General features: G+C 37.1%; 1 protein-coding gene across 4 annotated transcripts in view; it reads right to left on the bottom strand.

Annotated features, from left to right (window-relative positions):
- The window catches only part of negr1.L (neuronal growth regulator 1 L homeolog), a 292225-nt gene extending 267537 nt beyond the window's left edge, over nucleotides 1–24688 (bottom strand). For 2 of the 4 annotated variants that reach the window (XM_018258197.2, XM_041590351.1), the window contains exon 1: nucleotides 24050–24687. In XM_018258197.2, coding sequence (XP_018113686.1) covers nucleotides 24050–24228 — 179 coding nt within the window. In that variant the 5' untranslated portion in view covers nucleotides 24229–24687. Of the gene's footprint in view, nucleotides 1–24049 lie in introns of all 4 variants that reach the window. The other 2 variants (XM_018258196.2, XM_018258198.2) reach the window with 2 other exon arrangements.
- Nucleotides 24689–24948: the final 260 nt, after the last annotated feature.

The following is a 24948-nucleotide window of genomic DNA, read 5'->3' as shown; positions in this document are numbered from 1 at the left end:
TATTTTTGCAATAGTTCCCCTTAAATATGGAAATGTTTCTGAGATTATCCAATAGCACATTCAATAATATAATACAATAACATTTTCAGCAGAAATGTTGGTCCTTATATATCTATCTCTACACAGACATAATAGATGATAGCTAGCTAGATAGATTTTCATGATTTTAAATTCATGATTTTTTAAAAGTCCGATTTTATAAAAACAAATCACACATTTTTTGTGATTTTTGCATTCAGAGTTTAGTAAATAACCCCCTATGGTTAAGTAAAAAATATGGTAACTAAGAAATATAGGGATACAACAATGCAATGCAGACAGACATTCCTGAGTATTTTGCTTTCTTCAACTAAAGGTATGATGGTAAGATGAGAAGATTCATGAAATGCATTGAAGTTAATGAGTATTTTTTGTGTTTACTTTTTTGGGACGACGTTTTTTTCATGGCAAGTTTTTCAATGCAAACTACATTGGTGTCTATGGGTATTCTTTTACATGGCAACTTTTTTTTTGCTGCAAATGTATTAGGGTCTATGGGTGTTTTTTGCAGCTTAATTTAGCAGAATTTCCCTACAAATCCATACCTGGTGAAAATTTTGCTCATTGCTACTGTTTTTTAAATGCCCTTCGCAATGTAATTTGGCCAACCATTGATCTTACTATGGTGCTGTCAGCTATAGCACTGAACTTCTTTTATATGATACCAAAAATGCTTCTAAAGTATAATCCTAGGGGCTAATTAACCCTCGATATTCGATTGTCGAAGTTAAATCCTTCGACTTCGAATATCGAAGTCGAAGGATTTAGCGCTATTCGTTCGATCGAACTAAAAATCCTTCGATCGAACGATTTTTGTTCGACCTAAAAAAGCTAGCAAAGCCTATGGGGACCTTTTAATATGAAAAATTTCCCATCATTTATCTGTATATTTCTCAAAAAATCTATTGCTCTATGACTCTCCCTGGTTATCTATTGGTGTATTTACCTATCTATCTAATTATGTAGAATACCCCTGCATGCATGAATATAAATCAATAGATAAAACACAAAAAAGACCACTACAGCTCACCGTTCTTCCCTTATTCCAGGTGCTCTGTCAAGAGTGTCCCCACTGTAAATACTTCTGGGATAAGGTTTATTGGGGTTACTGCTGTTGAAAACCTAACGCGTTTCGGGAGTATATCCCTTAGTCATAGGCTTAGTCATGATCCTATGACTAAGGGATCATCCCAGAAGTGCCGTCTGCCTGTTGAGTTTTGAATATAAATCACACATTTTAAAAAGCTAAAATGAAACATAATGTCATATATTGCCTAGTGTGTACACACCCACAATAAAAAAAGGCTGCCCAAACTAAATTCAGTGGATGTCTGCAGATTCTTTTACCTTTTCCTATTAGATGCAAATTGTAGATGTCAGAACAACTTAGATGAATACATTAAGCTTTGAAGAACATATTAATATATAATTTACATTCAAAGCTAAAACATTTGGGAGAACAGACAGAATATAGTAATTTGCAAATAATTTTGTAGGCACTTGAGTGCATTGGGTTTGCAAAGACCAAAATATGAGCCATTTGAATGTTTGAACAGGAAAGATACGGTAAATATTCTGCTACATGGGAAAACCTGCATAACACAGAGCATTTTCTATATAACAGTGCTTTTCTAACTGTTTTTATTTAAACCAATATCAAATTATTTATATAAGGTATGTATGCATAAACATTCTCTTGATTAATCCTACCTTTTACATTTTATACTATTGGAATACGGCATTAAAGAGACCCCATACTTCAATATGTGTCTGACTTTACAAATATATAGTTTCACTGTTTCTTTCCTGGAACTACAAACAAATTACTTCAGCTTGGGTTGACTAAATTGATTTTTCCAATGGTCTCACTAAGCAATGTTGTGCAACAACCCACAAACATGCTCCTCTATCTAGAAAACTTAGAGAAAACAATTAGAATGAAATTAACTTTAGGATATCCTAGAACCCGAATGTGTTTAAAAATTATGCTTGTTTTAAACAAATTCCTTCAATATGATTCTTTCCTAGATATAATAGGTTTGATAACCCTTATTATGCTTAAAAAAAATCTAAATATTGTTTTACATTTTCTTGCCTATACTATGAAATGTTATGAATGCCGAGCAGAGCAAGGTGACAAAGCAATGAGTGCTCATCTATAAAAATTAATTAGTGTAGTGTTTTTTTTTTTTATCAACTTGTTTTTATTAAAGATCAGGCATGTATATCAATGGAAAACAGTTAGACCTTCCAGAGGTCATAAATGAGAAGCAGGACATTATTGAATAGTATATACATGCACTGCAAAGGTAGGGAGAGAGAAAGAGAAATAAAAAATAAACAAAGAACAGTTGCAGTGTAGTGTTTTTTAAGAGTTAGCATACACATCCCCTAAATGCCAAACCCAAGTTTTGTAATTTTCTAAGAGAGAAGCACCATTGGTTGCCATGGGTTACTGCTCCTGTGCAATCTTAATTCATTATATTACACATGGGAAATAGTCTTTACGGCAGGAAGACACAAAAATAAATCACATTAATAATGATAAAAACAGAACATACAAGGAATTATAGAAGTAACAATTAAATATTTTAGAGGGTGGTGGTTTTAGCATCCTATTTGGAAAGAAAGATTGGTGTCCTTCAGTTTAGACTCAATAAAAAGGTTGGGTTTTGCATGATCTTTGCCTTGACACCTTAACTTTTAAATAGAGAACCCTATAGACAGTTCTTAATAAAAATAGTAAGATAATTATACCACTATTAACTATTACATATTATGATCCTTGAGCTTTAATTAATCTTACAAACTTGCATACTTCTACATTATACTAAAACCAACACTAGCTTGAATTGTGATGACAGATTTGTAATCTTCCACTTAGGGCAACTGTATTGTTTGAATAGTTAAATTATGTAAGACTTATATATAGTTATAAAATATTTAACAGGCATTTTTATGACATCCTGGGTTGATTCTTAAATTGTAATTGTTTATTACATTTGCTGTCAAGTGCTGGCCTGTTAATCAGTAGGAATAAGAGTTCTCCAAGGAACACATTTCAGTCATTACTGTTTCTAGAAACACTTTCTTTTGCAATGAAATACCTGATTCATGAAGTGGAAAACATGGGCACAATTTGCATTTTCCATTTAACATATCTTCAATGAACAACACTTCAGCAGAGCATTTTAAGAAATATTTAATAAATTTAAAATGAATATTGTGTTTAAAGCTGAGATACCAAATGGATTGTTTCCTTCCACTGCAGTCAATTATAGATTTGACTTTTACTTTCCACATGCCCAGATGTTTAAATTGACTTAATTTAAAATTGAGAAAGGAAAAAACTTTTGTATATTTTCTAGTAATTATATGTGATATAATTGAATTTCTTTTTAATGCTGATGTTTACATATTTATAGAAAAGAATGAGCTACTACATGAACTTTACTGTATTGTTCAAATGTGGATTAATGGTATCCACAATGGAAACATCTTTTAATATTTCTTGATATATATATGATATATATATATATATATATATATATATATATATATATATATTACACACAACCCAGCACAGTTTAGTCTTCAGTTGTATAATATATATTGTGAGCTTCAGGTAGCGAAACCCAAGGCCCCGGCACAGTTTTCAGCACAGAGAATGGAGACTGACACCGCCTTTAAGTTTAAATGCAGCTTTGCTGACTTTTATTTGGCACAAACACAAATCTTCAGCCCACTGGCTTCACATTGGGGATAACATTAGCTTCACATAAGCATTAACAGTCCCAATTCACACCCTCACGGGTGTTAACTGTAACTCACGGTTTCCTTAGCCCTCACTGGCTTTTGGTGGACCACAAATCCCAGAATCCTCTCTGGGCACACTCAAGACACACTTGTCTCCTGGGAGGGGTTTCTCTTTTCCTCTCCAGTCTTTTTAGAGCTCTCTCCAACACAGGTCAGCAGGGAATCACTCTCCTTCCCAGCTATACACAGGCACCTTCCTTAACTCAAAAAGATCCTCACATGGCCTCTCACCCTCCTCCAGCTCCAGGAGATATCCAGGGGACGAAGCCCTGAGGTGTTGCTCCACACCTCCTTTTAACTACAGCTCACCTGTAGCTTAATTAGTTATTGCCTCTAGCTTGGCAGCTGAAAACCCTTACTGAATCAAAGAATGGAAGCCCACCCTGCTCTCTTCCATTCACTCAAAGGACCCACTATCCATCTTTTCCTAAGCCAGAATAGAATTAACAGCATTTTTTGTTGCAGCCACACAGACTTTTTCCTGGCATTTATACTTCACCAGCCTAATGCTGGTAAAATACACACAATATTAGGCCCTTTTGAAGCCCATATCCTACAATATATATATATATATATATATATATATATATATATATATATATATATATATATATATATATATATATATATATATATATATATATATATATATATATATATATATATATATATATATATATATATATATATATATATATATATATACACACACACCCCAGGAAGAGCTTTCTAGTAATAAGACATTTCTTCTTGTTTTTCAAACATTTAAAACAAAACAACCCATATAAGTTACATGGAGTCAAGCATTAGGTACAAGTTGATACAGAGTAGTGTAATAGTAAGACATACTGTAGGGGATATGGGGGGTTGTACACACCAAGTAATAGTCCTCATTCATTGAAGTTTAATGCACAGTTGCTTCACACTGGGTCGAGGAATGGCAAATAAGACATTTCTAGTTATACATTATGACCATACATTGGTGCAGACCTGGGACTAAGCCAATATAAAAAGGACTGAAAAAGGCTACATCTTTGGATTGCTGTTTTGGGGATCTGCATGTGCCCAGATAAACAACCGCATCACTGCCTACATTGTCTGCGTCAGATGTTCCCCATTAATTGTTATGACAGTACGGATGAATTCTAAGTTATATTTTGCTCTTCACTATGAGTAAGTAAATGTAAAAGGAAAGGTATAATATATAAAGCCACAAGCTTTATTCTTCTCTGTGGCCCCAGATTGAACGTTGATGTGAATTAAAGTGAGAAAGATGCTAAGTGAAAGATTAAGAGGGGAAGATGGGAATCGAGAGGGGAAACATATACTGCAGCAGTTCCATAGGAGGTGGTGGTTGAACTGGCCCTTCTTCATATAAGTTAGTAAAGTATATTAAGGGGTTAGGCTGCTCTTCATATTAGAGGGGTAAGTACAGTGTGTAGAAAATACCAAGCGGTTGTTCACTGCAAATGCACACATACTAGGTGGCAAGTCAGCTGAAATGATACTGAGGAGCTATGCATAACAAGCTTACTGGGGGCCTCTGAAGAGCACGTAAAAAAACACAATAGGGAGATACGCATTAGCAAGATATTGTCAAAAGTACAATTTAACTGCAGGGGTATTTCAAGAATGCCATACAACTGTATAAAATGTTACAATGAAACAATATGTTGGCACTGTAATGCATTTGCAAGCATATAGAAGTACATTTTATTATTGATAATTGCAAATTACAAGAATAAATTACAACAGTACCTCCATTTTACTTTTTTACAGGACCAGAAAAAATAATGTGAAATCTGGGAAACTATAAGATCAGGGAATATATTTATTATGCATTATATATTGGTGAGACCACCCAAAAAAGTGTAAATGCAGAAAAACTCAAAATTAGGCGATGTAAAACTGAGGTTTTCCTGTATATAAAAAATAGAAGGTATACTAGTGAATTATGCGTGTAATGATTAAAAGGCATACTTACCAACACAAATCACAATATAACTTTAGGAAATACATGTTGGATTCTGAAAATAACTACTTTGCTTTAAATTCAAGCAACCACAAATGAAATAAAAGTATAAAATGACATGCACTCTGTTCACATTTTTTAATTTAGTGATAAAATGGCTCTTGACCTACAGTGCTGCAGAATGAGACAATATAACCCCCACTGTGCATTATAACTCTGTAAGTATTTTTGAAAGCTGTATGGTGCTTCCCTTTAGAATTTATTGTTTTCCTATGTATTGTTCCGAAATTACTAAATACTTAAAAACTAGTTAATATCTTTTTCATTGAATGGGCACAATAAATATTTGAAACCACCTGCTGAAAGCTACAGATTTTTAGTATGGTCAGTGTATGCTATACTTCTCATGAAATTAGATATTCTAAACCTAAAAACAAGAGGCACTGCAAATACATATCAGCAGGAGCCATATAAATTGTTAGTTAATGTTTGTAGAAGTCATAACAATTGTGAATTGGTTCCTTGAGGCAGGAAGGGTATGTAAATATTACAGAAGAGAAATAAAATGTAAATTTCAAATGGACCTACAATACATGTGAACCGATATTTAGTTTGCTCTTTAGAAGTAACTGTGCCTAAATATCTCCATCATTTTTTAGCCTTCATATTTATTTCTTTACATTCTAACCATTGGGGACATTTTTTACTTGTGAAGTTTTGAAACATTTTAATACATTATTTACAAACAGAAACCAGCCACAACTTTTTGATAAATATGAGGTACAGAGTTGTTAACGATGGCTTAGAAATGTCTGGCAATTTCATTTACTGAAAATTACATATATCACAATGGTATTCTTAAAGAATGGGAAAGGAAAAATAAAAGTTGTATAGAGAAGGATGTCTACAGGATGCATTGTTCTTACTGTTTATCTCTAACCTCCAACTATGGTTGCAACAAGGGCACCTTTATGTTTGTGATGCTGGGGGATCAAAAGCATTATTGTTTTGTTTTTTTTTTGTTTTTTTTTGGGGTTTTTTCAAACTTTTTATTGTATTTTCAAAAGGTAAATAACATAATTTAAAATGGAGAAACCGTACATTGTACTGTATGCTTGTTCTGACAAAATGAGTATACAAATATCTTTGTTCCATGAGTTTGTTGATCAACATCAGTCACTTTTAACAAGGTTTCTTTATATCAGTTTAACACAATAAAATTTGAAAATAGACTGATGGGGAGTACGAAACAGAATAGAAAGAAAGGGGGCTATTAATTTTTGTTGTTTTTGTCCTTCCAATGTGTCTAGGTATTTGCTCCAAATATCAAAGAAAAGTGAGCTTTTGAGTTCCTTGTCTTGCAATGCCAAGACCCATTGGAGTTACATTGTGTACAGTAATTTGCGTTCCCATAATTGTTTTGGAGGTGGTTGTGTGTTAGTCCAATATTCCAAGATGGTCTTAACTGTGGTTAGTACCATTATATCTGCGATTCTGACATTAACTTTGATGGTGTTGTCAGTGGGTGTGGGATATAATCCCAACAGTATTTGTGGGATTATCCGTGTTATTGTGATTTTGCACCAACTTGCGATATGTGATAGAACCTTACTCCATAGAGCATTTAATTTAGTACGACCACAGTGCATGTTCTAAAGCGGCGTCAGCGTGATTGCACTTTGCACATTTGGGTGACTGTGTTAGGTCGTTTTTGTGTGCTATTTTGGGTGACACACATGCTCTATGGAAGAGTCTAAGGGCCATGTCTTGGAAGTATACTGCTAATAAAGCTTTTGTGTGCTTCATACATGCTGTTGTAATTTGGGTTATTGTGGTATTTGGTATGACATTTGGCCATCTCGATATTCCCTCTGTACGTAAATTGTAGTCTATATTTGGTCTAATGATAGCATATACTCCAGAAGTTGTGAGAAGCTGTCCCTTATTTGCCTTTATTAAGACATCCAATGGATTATTTGTTAATTGTGTTTTTATACCCTGACTAGCTCTGCATAGCTTTTGACTTGCAGATATGCAAAGATATGGCTGTTAGGGATGCCATATTTGGATTGTAGTTCTGGGAATTTATATAGTGCGTTGGGGTTAAGGAGTCATGGTTAAGCCTTTGGAGTGCCATAGTTTGAAACGGGGGTCTGCTTTAGCATCTTGAAGCGATTACTGCTTAATAGGGGCAGAAATAGTGATAGTTTGTATGTACCGAATAATTTGGTTCTGATTTTTTGCCATGCTTCAATTGTGGTGTGGATCAGTGGATTAGTTTGGCAGTGGTTTGGAATTTCCGAGGGTAGGGCATGTAGCAGCTAGGCTAAGGAGATATTTGGTGTGAAGTTTTGATCTCTTTGAGTAGTATTATTGTTTTTGATTGATATAGCACCAACACATTTAGCATTACTTAACAGAGGTAATACATCAGTCACATCAATCTCTGCCCCAATAAAGCTTACAATCTAAGCTCCTTGTCACACTATAGATTTCATCAGGAGTTAATTAACCTGACTGTAAGTTTTTGGAAGAAACTGAAGAACCAAGAGGGAAAACTATGCAAACATGGCATTAACATACAAACTCTTCTGCAAATAGTGCCCTGGCTGGATCTGAGCCAAAGATTCCAGAAATACCCATTGTATCATTGCATTGTATTGTGTGTTGCCTAATGCGGTAATACAGAATTTGCACACACAGGCAATTGTCTTCCCTAACCAACACCCCTCCAAGGACAGCTCTGTGTGCAGCTAGACATGCATGCTATTACATATTATATTATATATTTTATGTAAATTCGTTGTTGTTTTGTATTTATTATTACTGTAGATGTGTGTCAGTAGCTTTTGTTAATAAAAGTATATTTTGATTGAATTATCTATTTTATAAATGAATCCTCATAACCAGGAATACATATGCACATATGTATATCAGATTAAATATACTTATTTATATAACTATATCCTTGGGAAGCAATTGCTTTTCACAGACAGAACTGTTACTCTTTAAAGAGGTTTTTAGAAAATATATGCATCATAGAGTTTGTAGTAGTGCTCTAAAACCTTTCAACTTTGATAATAGATGTTCCTTCCATATTCTTATAAACATAATAAAGAATAATACACCAGTAATTCATATCTGCCATCTATACATTCCATTTTTTTTGTTTTGAGTGGATAAAAAAGGAATAAAAGGAGCAGTTTGTATAGGGATGCAGTTTGGATAGCTTGGAAGAAAGTGTGGACCTGGTTTTACAGCTGAAACTATAGCATTGTATACATTATATACATGAAATAGAATAAATATTGGTATATTATAAAATAACACAACATTTTAGGTCCATTAGGAACAAATATTCTGAAATCATGGCATTGCTCTGCAATTGAATTTGCATTTGATAGTCCATATGTAAAAGTTTGCAATGCATTTGCCAGAGTTACACTAGAATTTATGTCAAAATAATTTAAGTGTGCGGGAATAAAGCTAGGGGAGTCTAATAAGCAAGTAGAAATCAGCATAGTCAGCATAAGAACTTTTACTAGCTAAACTGGCTTCTATTCAAGTTCAGTTTTTACTGAATCTTACTGAATATACCATGTTTTACAAAGAAAGGTGCTGTATATGAAAGTGACACTGAAATTCGTCATTTTTGTCCTGCAGTATTTACACACATATCCATTGTGTTTTTTATTATTGTAAGTGAGAGACCTGAGATTATCTATTCAGAAGTCTGGGGATCATTCAATTTAGTTTTATATGAAATGTATATAAAGTGTATATTACATGATGGCAGGGAGTGTAATACTGTATAAAAATATCATAAAAGGAAATTCTAATTAAAGTGGACCTGTCACTTTCACATAAAAAGATGCATAATGAAAGTCCTTTGCAAATTAAACATGAAACACAAATTTTTTTTATCATTAAAACATCCATACATGTTATAAAAGTGTTAAAATAGCTGAGCTGTCAATCAAATATTATCTGCCCCTGCCTCTATTCCTGAGGCATAGAGGTGGGGCTGTCAATTACTTTCACTTTCCATTCAGCACTTCCTACATGTCACTGCTCTCCTCACATTTGCCCTTCCCTCATAAGGCTCTATTATGTAGGGCACTGCACATGGGCATTAGGTTCCCCATTCTGGTGCATAAACAAGATATTGGGGTGATACACGATTGGTCTTAATAACAGTGTCAACAAAATGGCTCCTGCCTGCCTGCTGTGATTGTGTAATTCCAAGACTGAAGGAGATACAATTTTAATAATAAATATAGTGTAAGTAAAGTTTAGTTTACTCAACTAAGATGATAGAAATGAAAGTGGGATTTTTGCTTTGGGCTACAGGTCCCCTTTAAGCAGAGCTTTTACTGTTTTAAATAAATAATGTCTGTATTGTATTGTAATAATTTTGCATTATCACGTGGTCCTTCCCCTTTATGTTTCTTTACTCTTATACAGTAAATCATACAGAATATCATGTTATAGGATGTCATTAGATTTTATCCATGGGCCAAATTACTAACCCATTACAAAATGACAAAAAAATAAGGAATGTTCTACTATTTTAATTTTAACAAATTTACAAACTTATGACAGCAAATAAACTCTTTATAAATATTAGAATTTAGTCTGGTTTTCCCCATCCATCTGTACCAAAATCAGATTGGCAATGATGGCTCAAAAAAATGTTGTGCTCAAGGGTATATTTCATGAGGCTTAGAGCTTTGTAAACATGACATGAATGTATACAATTTGTACAATGTCTTGTACCAGCCACTGGAAATATGTTTAAGTTAAGCCTTCTGTACTACTATAGCATCAGTACTTTAGGTTCCTGTTCCTGTTTACCTTATAAAACACATCTTTAAGTGTTTTTGATTTTCCAGTGTCTCTGGTAAGTAAACATTTCCTTTATTTCATGACCCATGCTCTATACCACATCACTATTTTTTTTTAATACAGGTATACTTAAAATGCAACCCATTTTCTATTTTAACTTCATGGTTTCCTTGGAATGCTTATTGTAATATTTCTAGGTCCATAATGATACTATGGGGCAGATTTATCAAAGGTCGAAGTGAAAATTTGAATTAAAAAAATTCAAATTTTGAGCTTGAGAAATGAGTGAGCCTGTATAGGAAAAGGAGGGCAAGACTGTAAAGCATGGGGGAGTGGAAGAAAGTTTTAGGGGACAGGATAGGTTAGGCAGGGGGGGTATAGAGTTAGGGGGATAAAAAGAGAGTGCGGGAAAACCTACTTCTTTTTCCTTAGGCAAGACAGAGCATAGGAGCAGTCCCACACTTCCCTCCCTTTATTTTCTTTCTTTCCAGAGTATCAAAGAGCACAAATAGGTAACGAAGATGATATATGATCAGGAAAGGGGCGTCTCGGAAGAAGATGTAAGTTTACAGGTGATTATTGTCGCAGCGTTGGCGATGGTCCTGGGAAAACAGTGAGTTAAAAAATGGAGGAACTATAATGGGTTACGGTGAGAAGGAGGAACAATGTATCAATGGCCAACTCGGGCATGGGGTCCCCTGGTGGCAAATAATTAAAATACCATGTGGCTGATGGGTAAACAAAAGTCTGAAGGGTGCAGCGGTACAGAGGTACCATGCACATGATGGTAACCCCAGGACCATCTGCCCAGGGGAATCAGGACAGTTCAGATTTAATTTCAGTTTTTTTTTAATTAGAATTTCAAAGTTTTTCAAATTCGACCCTTGATAAATCTGCCCCTTTACATTAGATTCCTCTGATTTAAAATGTTTTCCTCTTGTTTATATTTTCTTATTACATGTGAGTTAAGCCACATATATGGAACTTTAATGCTTGAAAATAATTTTTCCAAGGGAATACACTGACTACTATTATGCTTTCATATAATTTTAAAGAACAGCCATTTTGTTTCATTTTGCATTCATGTATACCAAATCAATAAACAACTGATATTGCTATAACAACTTTTAGTGCATTGCAGCTACCAAATAAGATCATAAATTGATGTAAAAACAACACTGTTATAAATCAGTGAGCCACACTATATATAATATATATTTCTGTGCAGTCCTAGAGTAAAAATCTCCATATAGTACAAATCTTTTATAAAAGTGAGCTATAGTCATGGTCACTCCTTAACAATGCCAATCACCTTGATCACCAAGTAATTAGCACGAGTTACTCAACCTGTAAAATTGACATGTGCTCTTCCCACTTACGCTCTGCCTTTTTATTTGATATCTACTAGATATTGCCTTTACTAAATTCACACCAGTGTCTATTTTCAAGAGGGGGATTTCACACAATATTGTAACTGTCACAATGACACCACTTGTAATATAAATGGTGATAAAAGCTGACATTGCATAAAAATGAATAACTGGAAGTATTTGACATTTGTGTGTATTATAAGTGACAGAAAAATGACAGATATACCTGCCTTTATTTAAAACTGTAAACGGTAATTGCACTCATGCTCTTGGCCATTGTGCATTGTGTGCAGATTTACATTTTGCCAGAAAAGTTTAATTTCCTGCAGGGCCGCTCCTGCCATGAGGCAAAGTGAGAACCTTGCTTTAGATGGAAGTGTATTTGCAAACTAACAAAGCTCTTCTAGTGCAAAGAGCAATATTCCTCTGTCTGCACTAGCGATGCAGCCCCACCCAGGGGCGATACTGGCCCCCTTGCCGCCTGAGGGGGCTTGTTGCTGCTGTAAGGTTGCCATCTGTTTGGATTTAACCCAGACAGATTTTTGTAAGGACTGCCTGGGTGAAAAGTTCTTGTCTGGATTTCCAAATTAGAAAATCTGGACAGGACATTAAGGGCAGGACTACACGGCCGATTTCACAGTGATCCGACGCGCTGCGCAAAATCTCAGGCATCACGTCGGATGCGACGGAAACAAGGTAAGTATTGGCAGTGTCGGATCGTGTCGCATTGTTGATGCAACACGACTGTCGGATACAGATGCAGCGTGCAGCGTCTGCATCCTACAGTCATGTCGCGTTGCATCAACAACGCGAAATCGGCCGTGTAGTCCTGCCCTGAAGTGAATGACATGGTAATCGGCCAATCGCTGATTGCCACGTCATTAGTCCCACCACTGATATCGCCCACCATGCCCTCCAACATCACTGGCCTATCCCCGATGTACATAACCAGTGCGCCCCTGCCCATTTTCACCCAAAAGAAAAGGTGTCAACCCTATGCTGCTGCCCCCTGCCCTGCGTGCTCACCTTTTTGGTGTAGAGGGGGTCCAAGACGATATCGCAGAGAAGCGCAATTGTGCATTTTGCCAGTTGCCACCCCCGTTAACCAGTGGTAAAGATGACATGAATACCATCAAGATAATATATGGAAAAATTTTAAATGACACCTCTGCCATCTTGAGTATAATATACTGTAGCTATATTATGCATTGGTGTAAAACTGGTGACTTAGCTACAGGAGCAAAGAAGACCTGCGCTGAAAGAAATGAATAACTAAATCTACATAACCATTGTACACTATCATAACAGCATGTCCTCTTGCTTACATCTGCCTCTAGCATGTGGTAATTCCAGTGATTCCTTTCTGTGGTGTGCCAACAGACCTTCCTACTTGAATTAACTAAATCCCAAACAACAACTTTATTGACATTGCATATCCACAATTACACACCTACAGCTAGTGAAAAATGTACCAAATATATGCAAGTTTCTATCCTGAATTAATGAATCATGCCCAAGCTATGTTGTACAGTACACAGTTTTGCATGACAACAATTATAAAAACCTAGCAATTGGTACAGATATTTGGAATAATGCATGTAGCAGCAGTATCGTTACTGTGCCTATTCAGACCTAATTTTTGTCCAGTAACTAGCCATTTTAGCAATGAAACATTTCTGTCCCTGTTATTATTATAACATTCTAAAATTATAAAAGTTTAATATTTCTAACAACACTAAAAGTCCTACTTTTACAACTTACAATGTTTGCTTCCCCCCCCCCTATTTTCTATAACAAGGTCTTTAGGCTGACCTGCAAATTTTACTATAAATTTAACACACTAAACTTTTACAATGAGAGAATTGTAGAGGTTTGATAATGCCAAGTAAGAGCCAGTTAATCTGGCAGGATTAATTCATAGGATTATAGTACTGATTTTCTGGCATAGAAACCTTATGCTGATTAAGCTCTACATATATCATCTTTCATTTGCCTCTAGGCAGTGCCTGAAAGGAGCCCCTCTTCATCCCCCAATGATTTCAAATTCAATGATTTCATGCCCAATTTAACATGTATATTTAATAACCAAGACTCATAGTCCAAGGATGAGCACTATGCAAGAGTTTAGGAAGGTGGTAGGTAACAACAGAAACAATCACAAGGGAGTCAAGGGAGACTGGAGAGGCAAAAGGCTGATGTGTGTGGAAATATCTAAAGAAACAACTAGCAGATTATCTTTAAAACTAATCTTGGTGCTGCTTTATTTATGCTTTAAACAACCAGGGTGTTGTATTTTATTGTACTGTGTTGTAGAATATGTTGGCAGTTAATAAGTACATGCTAACAAATACTGAAATTAAAATTTTAGCTCTGTCAAGGAAAGGTCATACCATGGGTACAGGGACGCTATTAATCAGAATGCTAATTTCAGCCATTTTTGCTTATGAAAAATAACATGAAAAATAGAATCATAAGAAAAATGGAGTCTTCCAGTATTGAGCAATAGGTATCAAAAAAGAAGACAGTAAGCAAAAGACAAGGAGGACAGAAGGCGCAAATAATAACATCAAAATTGCATAGAGCAATGAAAAGAGCAGAAATCAGAAAGATGGTAATGAAATGCATAAATTCTGTTTGAGATAAAACAGTGAAAGTAATATAGGAAGTGACAGTAATAAAGCAGCAATTTGTTTGTACAATTGAATCTTCAAAGTATTTTATAAAATATATATTTTGTGTATAATTTCAAAATAAATTATGGAATGTTAGCTCAGGGCAAATTAAGGAAAATAAAGCCCATGTGGCCAGCAGCATTGCAAGGTGGTTAAGCATTACTGCCTTACAATGTTTGAGATGTTGGGTATACATCTGACCAGGGCACTGCTCTTCTCCCAAATGGATTTTCTTTTCATAGATCAAAAGTATACTGGTAAGTTAATGGTCTCCTGCAATGACATGGTAACTGGTTGAAACCCATGGGTAGGGCAGGTTCAGGTTGCAGAAAATCTTACCTTTGCAGATTAGGGTGAGTTACACCCTAGGCTCCTCTAACATATCATTAGTACAATCCATTGAAAATGAATCTTCCTGAACTTACAATTTATTTTGTATGTAGCATATAATATTTGGGCCATACTTATTTCTGCCAGTATTCTACACAGGATGGTGAATAATATATCAGTCCCTAGCTGCACCAGACAAAAGACAGCTAAGTCAAGAAACAGCAGACATGCTAATGATATAAGCATCAGGGGTAAAGGAGACATGAATATCATCAAGATAATATATGGAAACATTTGAAATGACACCTCTGCCACCTTGATTATAATATAGGTGTATTATGCATTGGTGTAAAACTGGTGACTTAGCTACAAGAGCAAAGACCTGTGCGGAAAGAAATGAATAACTAAATCTACATAACCATTGTACACTGGCATAACAGCATGTTCTCTTGCTGCAAATAAAAGAATGATTCCCTGTATATAAAGTGTATCCAGTATCAAATACAGTAGCTTGGAGGCATCTTGCAACCTTCAAAATGCATCAGACACAGCTTTGTATTTGCAAACTCATCTGCTATCCAGCTCCATTCAACATGTGCTACATGTGCACAAAAACCACTGCATGTACATATTGTAGAAATCACACTTTCTTAATGTGTATAACAAACTCTCATTTGTCTGTTTTGTGCTGATTCCTGGTTTGAAATACATTCAAAAAATGTAAACCGGTTAACCATACATTTCCAAATTATGGGAAAGGCCACCTGCACTTTAATTAAATAAGTTACACTTTTAACAATGATTTCCATTTTCTCTGTAATAAAAAAACAGTACCGTGTACTTGATCCTTACTGAGATATAATTAGCCCTTATCAGAGGAAAAAATATGTAGTAATTGTGACTCAATGACCAATCCTGTAAAAAGTTCTTCTCGGGGGGGGGGAAACATATTGAAATGCACCCCTCTCTTTTCTTTCTTTGGGCTATACCAAACCAAATCATGTTGTGTTGTATCATAGAGTCCTGATATAGGCTGGTCCTATATAATGCCAGTGTTTAATGCTCAGTGGGCATTTTTGCATGCAAAATGCACTGAAGATAGTGAGCGTTTTTTTTTTTTCCACAACAACGTTTTGCTAGAAAAAATTTGACTATGGCAAACCATAGAATTTTTCACTGCAAATCCACTCCTGGCTAGGAATTTTGCTCAGTGTGCACACCCATTTTATTCAGTGTGCACACCCATTTATTGCACAGCACTGCGGAATATGTTGGTGCTTTATAATTCATGAAAAGAGCTCGTACTGACAGCCCTGGAAGAAAGAACTAATTGCGTTTGAGCCTGCCCTCCCTTGTGGTGGAACGATTTGAAACTGACCACTGGGAAACGCAGGGCGAAACACTAATGCATTCCTCTGTTGTAATAGGTCAGAAGTAGGGGCTGACTAATTACAATAGAGGACTGCAAGGGTTTTACCAGTATACTTTAGGGGGTTGCTTAGGGCCATATATGAGCTGCAGGGAGTATGTATAGTGCAGGAGGGCTACTCTTACATTTAGGGAAAGCAGGAGGACAGCCTGAGTAATAAGAAGGTGGGGTGTGTGTGCGCGCGCCACTGAAGGGATGCAGCCTGCAGTGGACTGGGCAGAGACAAACATACAGCTTTGCCATAGAATATCATTACATTTTTGAAGTAAACTTCTGGTTGAGACATACAGTTCTACTATACTCTCCAGCCTGTGAATTCATGTTTTCTGCTGCAGCAACTCTCATTAAGCTTGATGTTATTCCACTTGTACTGCTACTTTTGGTATTTCTGTGTATGGCAATAAAACAGTCAATTTCCATAAAAAAAATTAAGAAAGCACTGACTTACTGAAGGGTTAATCTAGAAAATGCATCCAAAAGGCAAAGGGACTGCAGTAACAAGTTACCTTTACTAAACAAAGCAAAGAGCAGCAGCTTTTAGCAGTTAATTACCTAGTAGCTGCTTAGCTGCTGCTCTTTGCTTCTTATCTAAGGCTGGATCAGATAAAGCTCAGTTCCTTGGTGCTTCCCTGTACTCTTTTTCTCCCACTCACTGGTTCTAAGGGCTGCAGAGAGTGGAAATCTCGCGAGAGTAGGATTACTTACTGATTCTTTACAGGAAGCCTTGATCTCTAAAAAAGCAGTGAATTTGAGCAGTTTGTTTTAAAAATGGGTGCATTTCAGTCCAGAAGGTTAAAGAGAGAAAATTATAGAAGACAGGGGAGGGGGCTAGGAGTGTTGCAGCCAATGCTGGGGGAACTTGAGGTCCAGGTGTGCTGAAGAAAAACTTTATATGTTTAGGCTGTGGTGGGTGATGCTGTAAAGGTGGCCATATACGGGCCAATAAAAGCTACCAACAGACAAGTCAGCAGCTTATTGGCCCGTATATGTGGCCCTCCGATGGGCTTCCTAGCCCTAGGGCCCACAATCGAATCAGCCTATCGCACATCATCATCATCATTTATTTATATAGCGCTCTCAAAGTGGGTATATCGGAGAGAGAGATCCACTCGTTTGGAAAAATCGCTAAACAATGTGTATGGCCACCGTAAGGAAGGGGCACGGGCGATGCTTAGGGAAAATATTACATGAAAGTGATTCATGCAATCTATAAGGTGATGGAACTCAAATATTCTTGGCACAGCAGTGCACATACATACTGTTTCCAGCAATGTCCTCTGTTGCCCTATGAAAAATGATTGTCACTCTGTAAAGCTGATATTCCAGATATGTCCATATGCTGAGACCTGATAGAAAGACGGCTGATGTCTTAAAGGGGTTGTCCACCTTTAACTTTTTGTATGACGTAGAGAATGATATTCTGAGAAAATTTGCAATTGGTTTTTATTTTTATTACCTGTAGGGTTTTTGATTATTTAGTTTTATGTCTAGCAGCTCTCCAGTTTGGAATTTCAGCTGCTATCTGATTTCTAGGCTCTAAATGACCCTAGCAACCAGGCAGTTCTATAAATAAAAGAGGCCTGGTTTGAAAGCAAAAAAGTAATAATGATATAGCAATACAGTTGTAGCCTGTATTTGAAGCTGTAAACGTTAACTTAAATATTGACAACACCTTTAAAGGAGAACTTAAGCTTAACTAAAGAAGTAGGGCAGGTATGTTGTACAGGGAAGGGATTCTTTATCCGGAAACCCGTTATCCAGAAAGCTACAAATTACTGAAAGGCCATCTCCCATAGACTCCATTTTATCCAAATAATCTAATTTCCCTTTTCTCTGTAATAATAAAACAGTACCTTGTATCCAAACAAAGATATAATTAATCCTTATTGGAAGCAAAACCAGTCTATTCCGTTTATTTAACATTTACGCCATTTTCCAATAGACAAGGTATGAAGATCCAAATTACTGAAAGATCCGTTATCTGGAAAAGCCCAGGTCCCAGGAATTTTGGATAACAGGCCCCTTACCTGTACATTATGTTTTGGGCTTCTATATCAGCCCAAGGGAATCACAGCCCTTCAGCAGTAAAGATCTGTGTCTCCAAAGATGCCCCTTTAGCTCCCCATCTTCATTTCTGCTGATCCCCTGCATATGGTCTGTGCCAACTTTGGAGGCCTAGATAATTACTACTATAAAGATGCTGAACATTTAGACTGGTTCAATAAGTTCAGTGTATAAAATATGGCATTTCTAGCCATATTGATTTCTAGGATTTAGTTTTCCTTTAAGTAATTTAGGGGTGCAATTCATTAGAGTGCATGCATGGGCTTGTGCTGACATGGAGGTAAATGAAAGAATGGCTATGTGAACTTGAAAAGTATAGTATACAAAGGCGGGCCTGAACCAGTCTGTGCCTCCATTTTACATGGCACTAGACCCAGCCTTCACATACAGTATAACCCAGCAGCACTGATGTCAAGTAACAATTCCAAGCAGTATACAATAAAATAGATTCCAATACTGAAGAATATACCATTATCCCACTAGCACAAATCAAAGGGGTAGTTCACCTTTACATAAACTTCTAGTATGTTAGCAAATTTCCTAAGAAATTTTTCAGTTGACATTCAACAATTATTGCCCTGTGAGGCTTCAATTTTTTTGTAACTATTTATTACTTAACAGTCTATTCCTTTTTTCAGTCCAGTTTCCAAAGTGGACCCTAGAAACTTGAAATCTCAAACTAGAGAGCTGCTGAACAAAATGCTAAATAAATAAAATACCAAAACAAATGCAAGAATGCTAATTATAATTTTTTGCACCATACCAAAAGTTTTTATGGTAAACAATACCTTTAACCATTTGCCTGGCAAACATGTTACATGCTGACAGGCAAAGGCACAAAGTGCAAAGAACTTATCTCGTTCATTTTTTGACAGTGTAATGTGTTTTAGCAGCTAGAGCTGCACTTGAAGCACATTCTGCCTGGGCAGAGGGCCCGTGTGAAAGATCATAGGGTTATATTGGGGTGAAAATATATGGTTTCTAGTGATGGACGAATAAATTCGCCAGGCACGAATTTTCGCTGAATTTCCGTGATTCGTCGCCAGCAAATAAATTCGTGAAAATGCGTCAAATTTCCACAATTCGTAGCCAGCGAATAAATTTGGGGTCGCGTCAATAAAAATTGTGATGCGTCAAAATTATTTGGACGCCCATTGGCTTTAATGCATTTGGACAAAATAGGCATGCGGATAACAAATGTCGCGAGCGTGGAAATTGACGCGCATCAAAATTATTTTGACGCCCATTGACTTCAATGTGTTTTGCTAATTTTTCGGTAAACAAATTCGCCCGTCACTAATGGTTTCTTGAGGTAAAACTACTGTTGGTGGAATTTTTGGCCTTGAAATCTGAAGTATGCAGTTTTCTGAAACTGTGCTTTTGAAATGTGTTAGTTTACTGCTTAGAGTTTTTGAACTATACAAATCAGAAATCTCCAAGACAGCAACAACACAGAACGCTGGAACAGCTTGCCAAGCAATACAGATAGCGAGAGAGTGGATAGTTAAAGGAAAGGCATTGTACACTGTTAGGCACCCCCCAAGTGATTGTACTGTCTTACCTGAAATCCCAGGCCAGTGCTCCTATCAGCAGAAAACTGCACCGGTCCGGGGTTATACCATTGAGCACCACGGATCGATCTTCTTCTGTCTTCCTCCTTCTTCACGTGGCTGCGCATGTGCAGTAGAATGAAAAGCCGAACTTTAATGAAAAAGTCGGCTTTTTCCTTCAACTGTGCATGTGTTTGCCCAGGGAAATTCGAAGAAAGAAAAAGACGGCAGTAGATTGCTCCATGGTGCTCACTGGCATAACCCCGGGCCGGTGCAGATTTCTGCTGATAGGAGCACTGGCACAGGGTTTCAGGTAAGTCAGTACAATCACTTGGGGGTGCCTAACATTTGGTGTACCATGCCTTTCCTTTTTCTTTAAAGCAATTTCAGTGCTTACTGTAGGCATGCTGAGCAGTAAAAAATATGCATGACAACAAAGTTATTAATAGGGAAGAAAGATTAAATATATAGGAAGACCAGTATGCTTTGCCAAAAAAAGCTGCAAACCTATAGCAGGCTATTAATGCATAGCCTAGGGAGGAAGTGAATGAGAGCAGGAAGGGAGTACAAGGTCACTCCTTCCTGTTTTGCAGAATGATATATCAATGATTGGTTGCATGGTTGTGTGGCACAGGGCAGGAATGTGTATTGTGTGGGGACGGAAGTTCTCAGTGTGACAGGTTCAAAATTGCCCACACACATGCCTTCAGAAAACTGATCAGAGATGCAAGAGAAGGACTAATTTATAATGAATAACAAGTAGCTATTGTAATGACGTTTCTACCTTTTTTATGGAAAATGGATTCTCTATTATTTGAGAGCATTGTTCGTGGTTTCGTAAATTTTAGACTTTGAAGAACAACCCCTTAAACACAGCAATGCAATGTCTTCTAATTGGTATCAAAATACTGTAATTGTACAGTATTTGTACGGTATTTGCAGTGTCTTCTAATTGGCATCAAAATACTGTAATTGTACTTGCGTCAAACAGGGAGTGTGAAATTTCTCTGATCTGAGAGTGTTGTGGATGCTAATTGCTTGGTATATGATGAAATGTTCCTAGGATCCCAGACTAAAAAAGGAGGAAAAAAAAAAAAAAAGCAACAGCCCTTGGAACATGCAGAAAGAGGCTCAGGGAGAGAGGAGAACTGCACATATTCATAGCAAATTTCTCTGTAAATATGGTAAATGTATCCCTAAGCTTCTGTCAATCTGATTAATTCCTACAATGTCCAAGATCACTATACAAAACATGCAAGTGGGAAGTTTAGCCAGCATCCATGGGAATCAATAACCAGACAAGCATTAACACTTTATCTTCCAGTAGACTATGCAACATGTAGCTATGGGAAAAGGGTTACACTGTATTTGCTCTCTGCTTATCCTTCTGTAAGAGCAGCCTGTATGTAACAATAAAAAAAGTGAGCATTGTACTGCAGAACAATAAAGATCAAACTGACAGCAATTCAAATTACAGAAATGCCTTCTTAATGACTGTATATAGGAAATCCATTTTGTTGTACAAATATCATTTCCATATCTTCGTTTTCCCTTGGGAATTTGGCATTGCTTTGTGCTATGTTGATTCATAGTTACCATATAGACACTAGCAGAGTACTGTAATATGGTGAACATGCTGGGGAAGGTTTCCCATACTGTATCTCCGCTTTGGTTCTTTGTGTTTATTTTCTAATTTTATTCTTGTGCTGAGGAAGGATTGAACAATCAGATGAAATATGATGCTGCATCTGCTTTCAGTGCTACATTTTTAAAAAAATTGCTGGACTGTAATCCCATCCAACCATGGTAATTTGATATGACTAAAATGAATGCAAAACAGATACTAATAGATCCATTATTGCAGATATGTGTACTACAAATACCTAGGTATCACCATGCACATTGGAGTCTGCACCCAGTTCCTTAGAATAAAAACAAAAACTGCACTTCCTACCGGCACATAGAACACTAATCACATTGCTTTTTTGGCTAAAATGATTTTGATTTAGAGGTGCAGGAAATGAGTAAATATATATAGGACTGTTATTAAAGTGAAACAGTGGCTGGAACTGTAGAAAGGAAGTGGTTTTAACCATTTTATTTTCCAGAAAAAAAAACAGTGACTGGTGATAAGGAATAGTGGGCTCAGGAGCATCCTGCAAATATTGATTGAATAGACTCTGGGACCATATGTGAGCACGATTCATTAAGAGATGACAGAAGCTGGATTTAGCCTATAATCTCCGTCTACTAATGACTCACAAAGAAGGGTTAGGTCTGCTTTTGCAGAGAAAGGTCATTACACATAACCCTTTCCTTACTGTGTCCATACATCACTTTCTCAGCAGAAAACTTTGTGGGTATGTAAATATAGGCAACATATACTAGGGAGGACTTGAACATGATTGGAGATATTATCAGCAAATCATTCTATTCCCTCCACTTAAACCTTATACAGGGTTCAAACATACAAATGGCTTTCCCCTGGTTGGATAGATCATAGCTTATCATTAGTCACAGTGAGGTGAGCAGTTAAGTAAAAACACAGTACCTTTGTGTCTGATAACTATAACAGTTCAATGGATAAATATATGCATTTGCGTTTTATAGAAAGATATGCATGATTTCCTATGTGTTTATATCTGTGTGTGTTTTCCCACTGTACTGTCTGTATTTGTTGGAAAGAATTTGGCTTATCAGAGAGAACGCACTGGCTCACTAATGACTCTAGGTATAATCTTATGTACTCTATTAAATCTCGCAACTGAATGATAATAGCATGCTATAAAGAGCTGATCACAATAAAAAAAGCCATCCATAATCTGGATTTTCCATGAAAGATGAATTTACGAGAGTGGATATTATACGGATTTGTTCACTCTTTTTACCTCCTCCGTGTTTGTATGTTCTGTAATGTGTATGTTAATATGTATGTTAGCACTACACTACCTATACATGATAATATTAATTATTATTATCCTTGTTCTAGGGTAAGGCAAGAAATATTTTACTGAGTATTTTATGATTTCTCTGATATATACAAAGCACGCATATAGAATAGTCACCCAAAAGGCAAGCTCCTTACTAAAGCTGACTTTGTTCCAAGGGGTAACCAGAGAGCCATGAGTGTTGGAATTCGGTTTATGTAGATGAAGTAAACAGGGCTGCTTAATGACATCTGCTGGCAAAGTGATCACTGTCTCTGGCTAAGAGCTGATCAGAGGCGTTAACACCAAAACGGTCTTTAAAACTCCATCTCTGAACCATTAGTGAAAAAGAAGCACTGTGCCATCCCTGCATTGTTTACTTTGTGGATTTTTTTAAGCAAGTCCGTCTAAAATGCAAAGCAGTTGGACTTAATTTACTGCAGTTGTTTTCAACTCTCCACCATGCCCCCTTAACCCCTCCACTGCCTTGCAGAGCTGCAATCCATGCAATTAACGAAATAGGACACAGGTGTGTTCATATAAACATGGCTTTGTCTGCCTCCGGCATTAATAACTGGCCCATTTATTCTACCCCCCCCTTGGGCCAGAAGTGTCCCCCCCATGGCCAGCTGAAAGAACACCCTGCGAATCAGAGCTACAGTTACACAAGTTACACTAGGTCCCCCCTGTGGCCCCCAAAAGGAACATTATTGTTCCTCTTGCTTAAAGCTCCCCCTATCTCCGTACACAGACAGATCCATTGACAAACATAATGCAGCCACTGGCCCAACAGCACTAAAAGTAGTTGCAATGTGTTGAACGCAGTCATATTAATCATTTAAAGGCAAATAAACATGTTTTTTTTTTTTATAAATCAAGGTTCATGCTCTAACAGGGAAGCAACAGAGAACATGACAACTGGATTTGTGGTAATCAATGCAGCTATAGGTTTGATAACAATATGAACACAAAAGATAACAAAAAGTATCAGCAGCTACACTGTAGGCTCAGGCTAAGCAAACATAGAGATCCTACCTAAGCATCGCTGTCTCTCCTTGTCTGACGACCATATTGTCCACTGCTGGCCATGGGAAGTCCATGCTCTGTCCAGCTGGAAGGCAGGAGGGCAGCAGGCAGCAGAGGCTCAGGATGACAGCGGCCAGCCACTGGTTTGAGCAACATGCAGCACCCTGCACCAACATCATCATGTCCATCACTGCTGGGGCTGCCCCTGTCAGCTCACAGCCTGGGATCCCTGGCACGGCAAAGCCTCTCTCTTTCTCTCTCTCTGAGACTTCCCTACGAACCTTCAGGAGGAGGAGTGGAGGAGTCGATTCTATTCTCGGGTGGCTCGCACACCATCTAGTGAGAGAAGCTTTTCTGGAGAATGAGAGCAGGCTCGGCAGTAGCAGCAGCAGACGGCCCCCAGGCTCTCAGCCGGTTGCCATGCGGCCGTTTCCTTAGCAACCATAGCCAGTGAGTGTTGCAGGTGATGGAGCACAGAGATACTGCATCACCCAGCGTACAGCAGACACTTATTGACTCACACGGTGCAGATGCTGCGGCTGTACATGGAATGTATCGATTAGACGGAACTAGAGAGGCTGTGAAGGGGGGCACGAGGGGATTTCTCACAGAAACCACAACTGCTGTAAACTGTTCTACGCCTGGTGTCTTCTCCTATTCTGCAAGAGACGGGGGCCTCCGGGCAATGCAGGCATATTGGCTAGGAAATGACACGCAGCTGATTTTATTTTATAGAAGCATTGAATCGTTATGAATATGTTTGTGTGACCCAGTTTAAATTCTGTGCCCCTTTCATATTCAAATCCAGTTTATGGTCTTCAATCATATCCCTTTATTGCTTGGCAGCTGGCTGCAAGGGGGGCTGTAGTCTAACAATGGTGGAAGGGCTTCAGCTTTTTCTATCCTGT

The sequence above is a fragment of the Xenopus laevis genome, chromosome 4L (genome assembly GCF_017654675.1).
Source record: "Xenopus laevis strain J_2021 chromosome 4L, Xenopus_laevis_v10.1, whole genome shotgun sequence".
Taxonomy (NCBI): domain Eukaryota; kingdom Metazoa; phylum Chordata; class Amphibia; order Anura; family Pipidae; genus Xenopus; species Xenopus laevis.
Note: the sequence above shows the minus strand (reverse complement) of the source record. Positions and strands in the feature narration are given on the sequence as shown.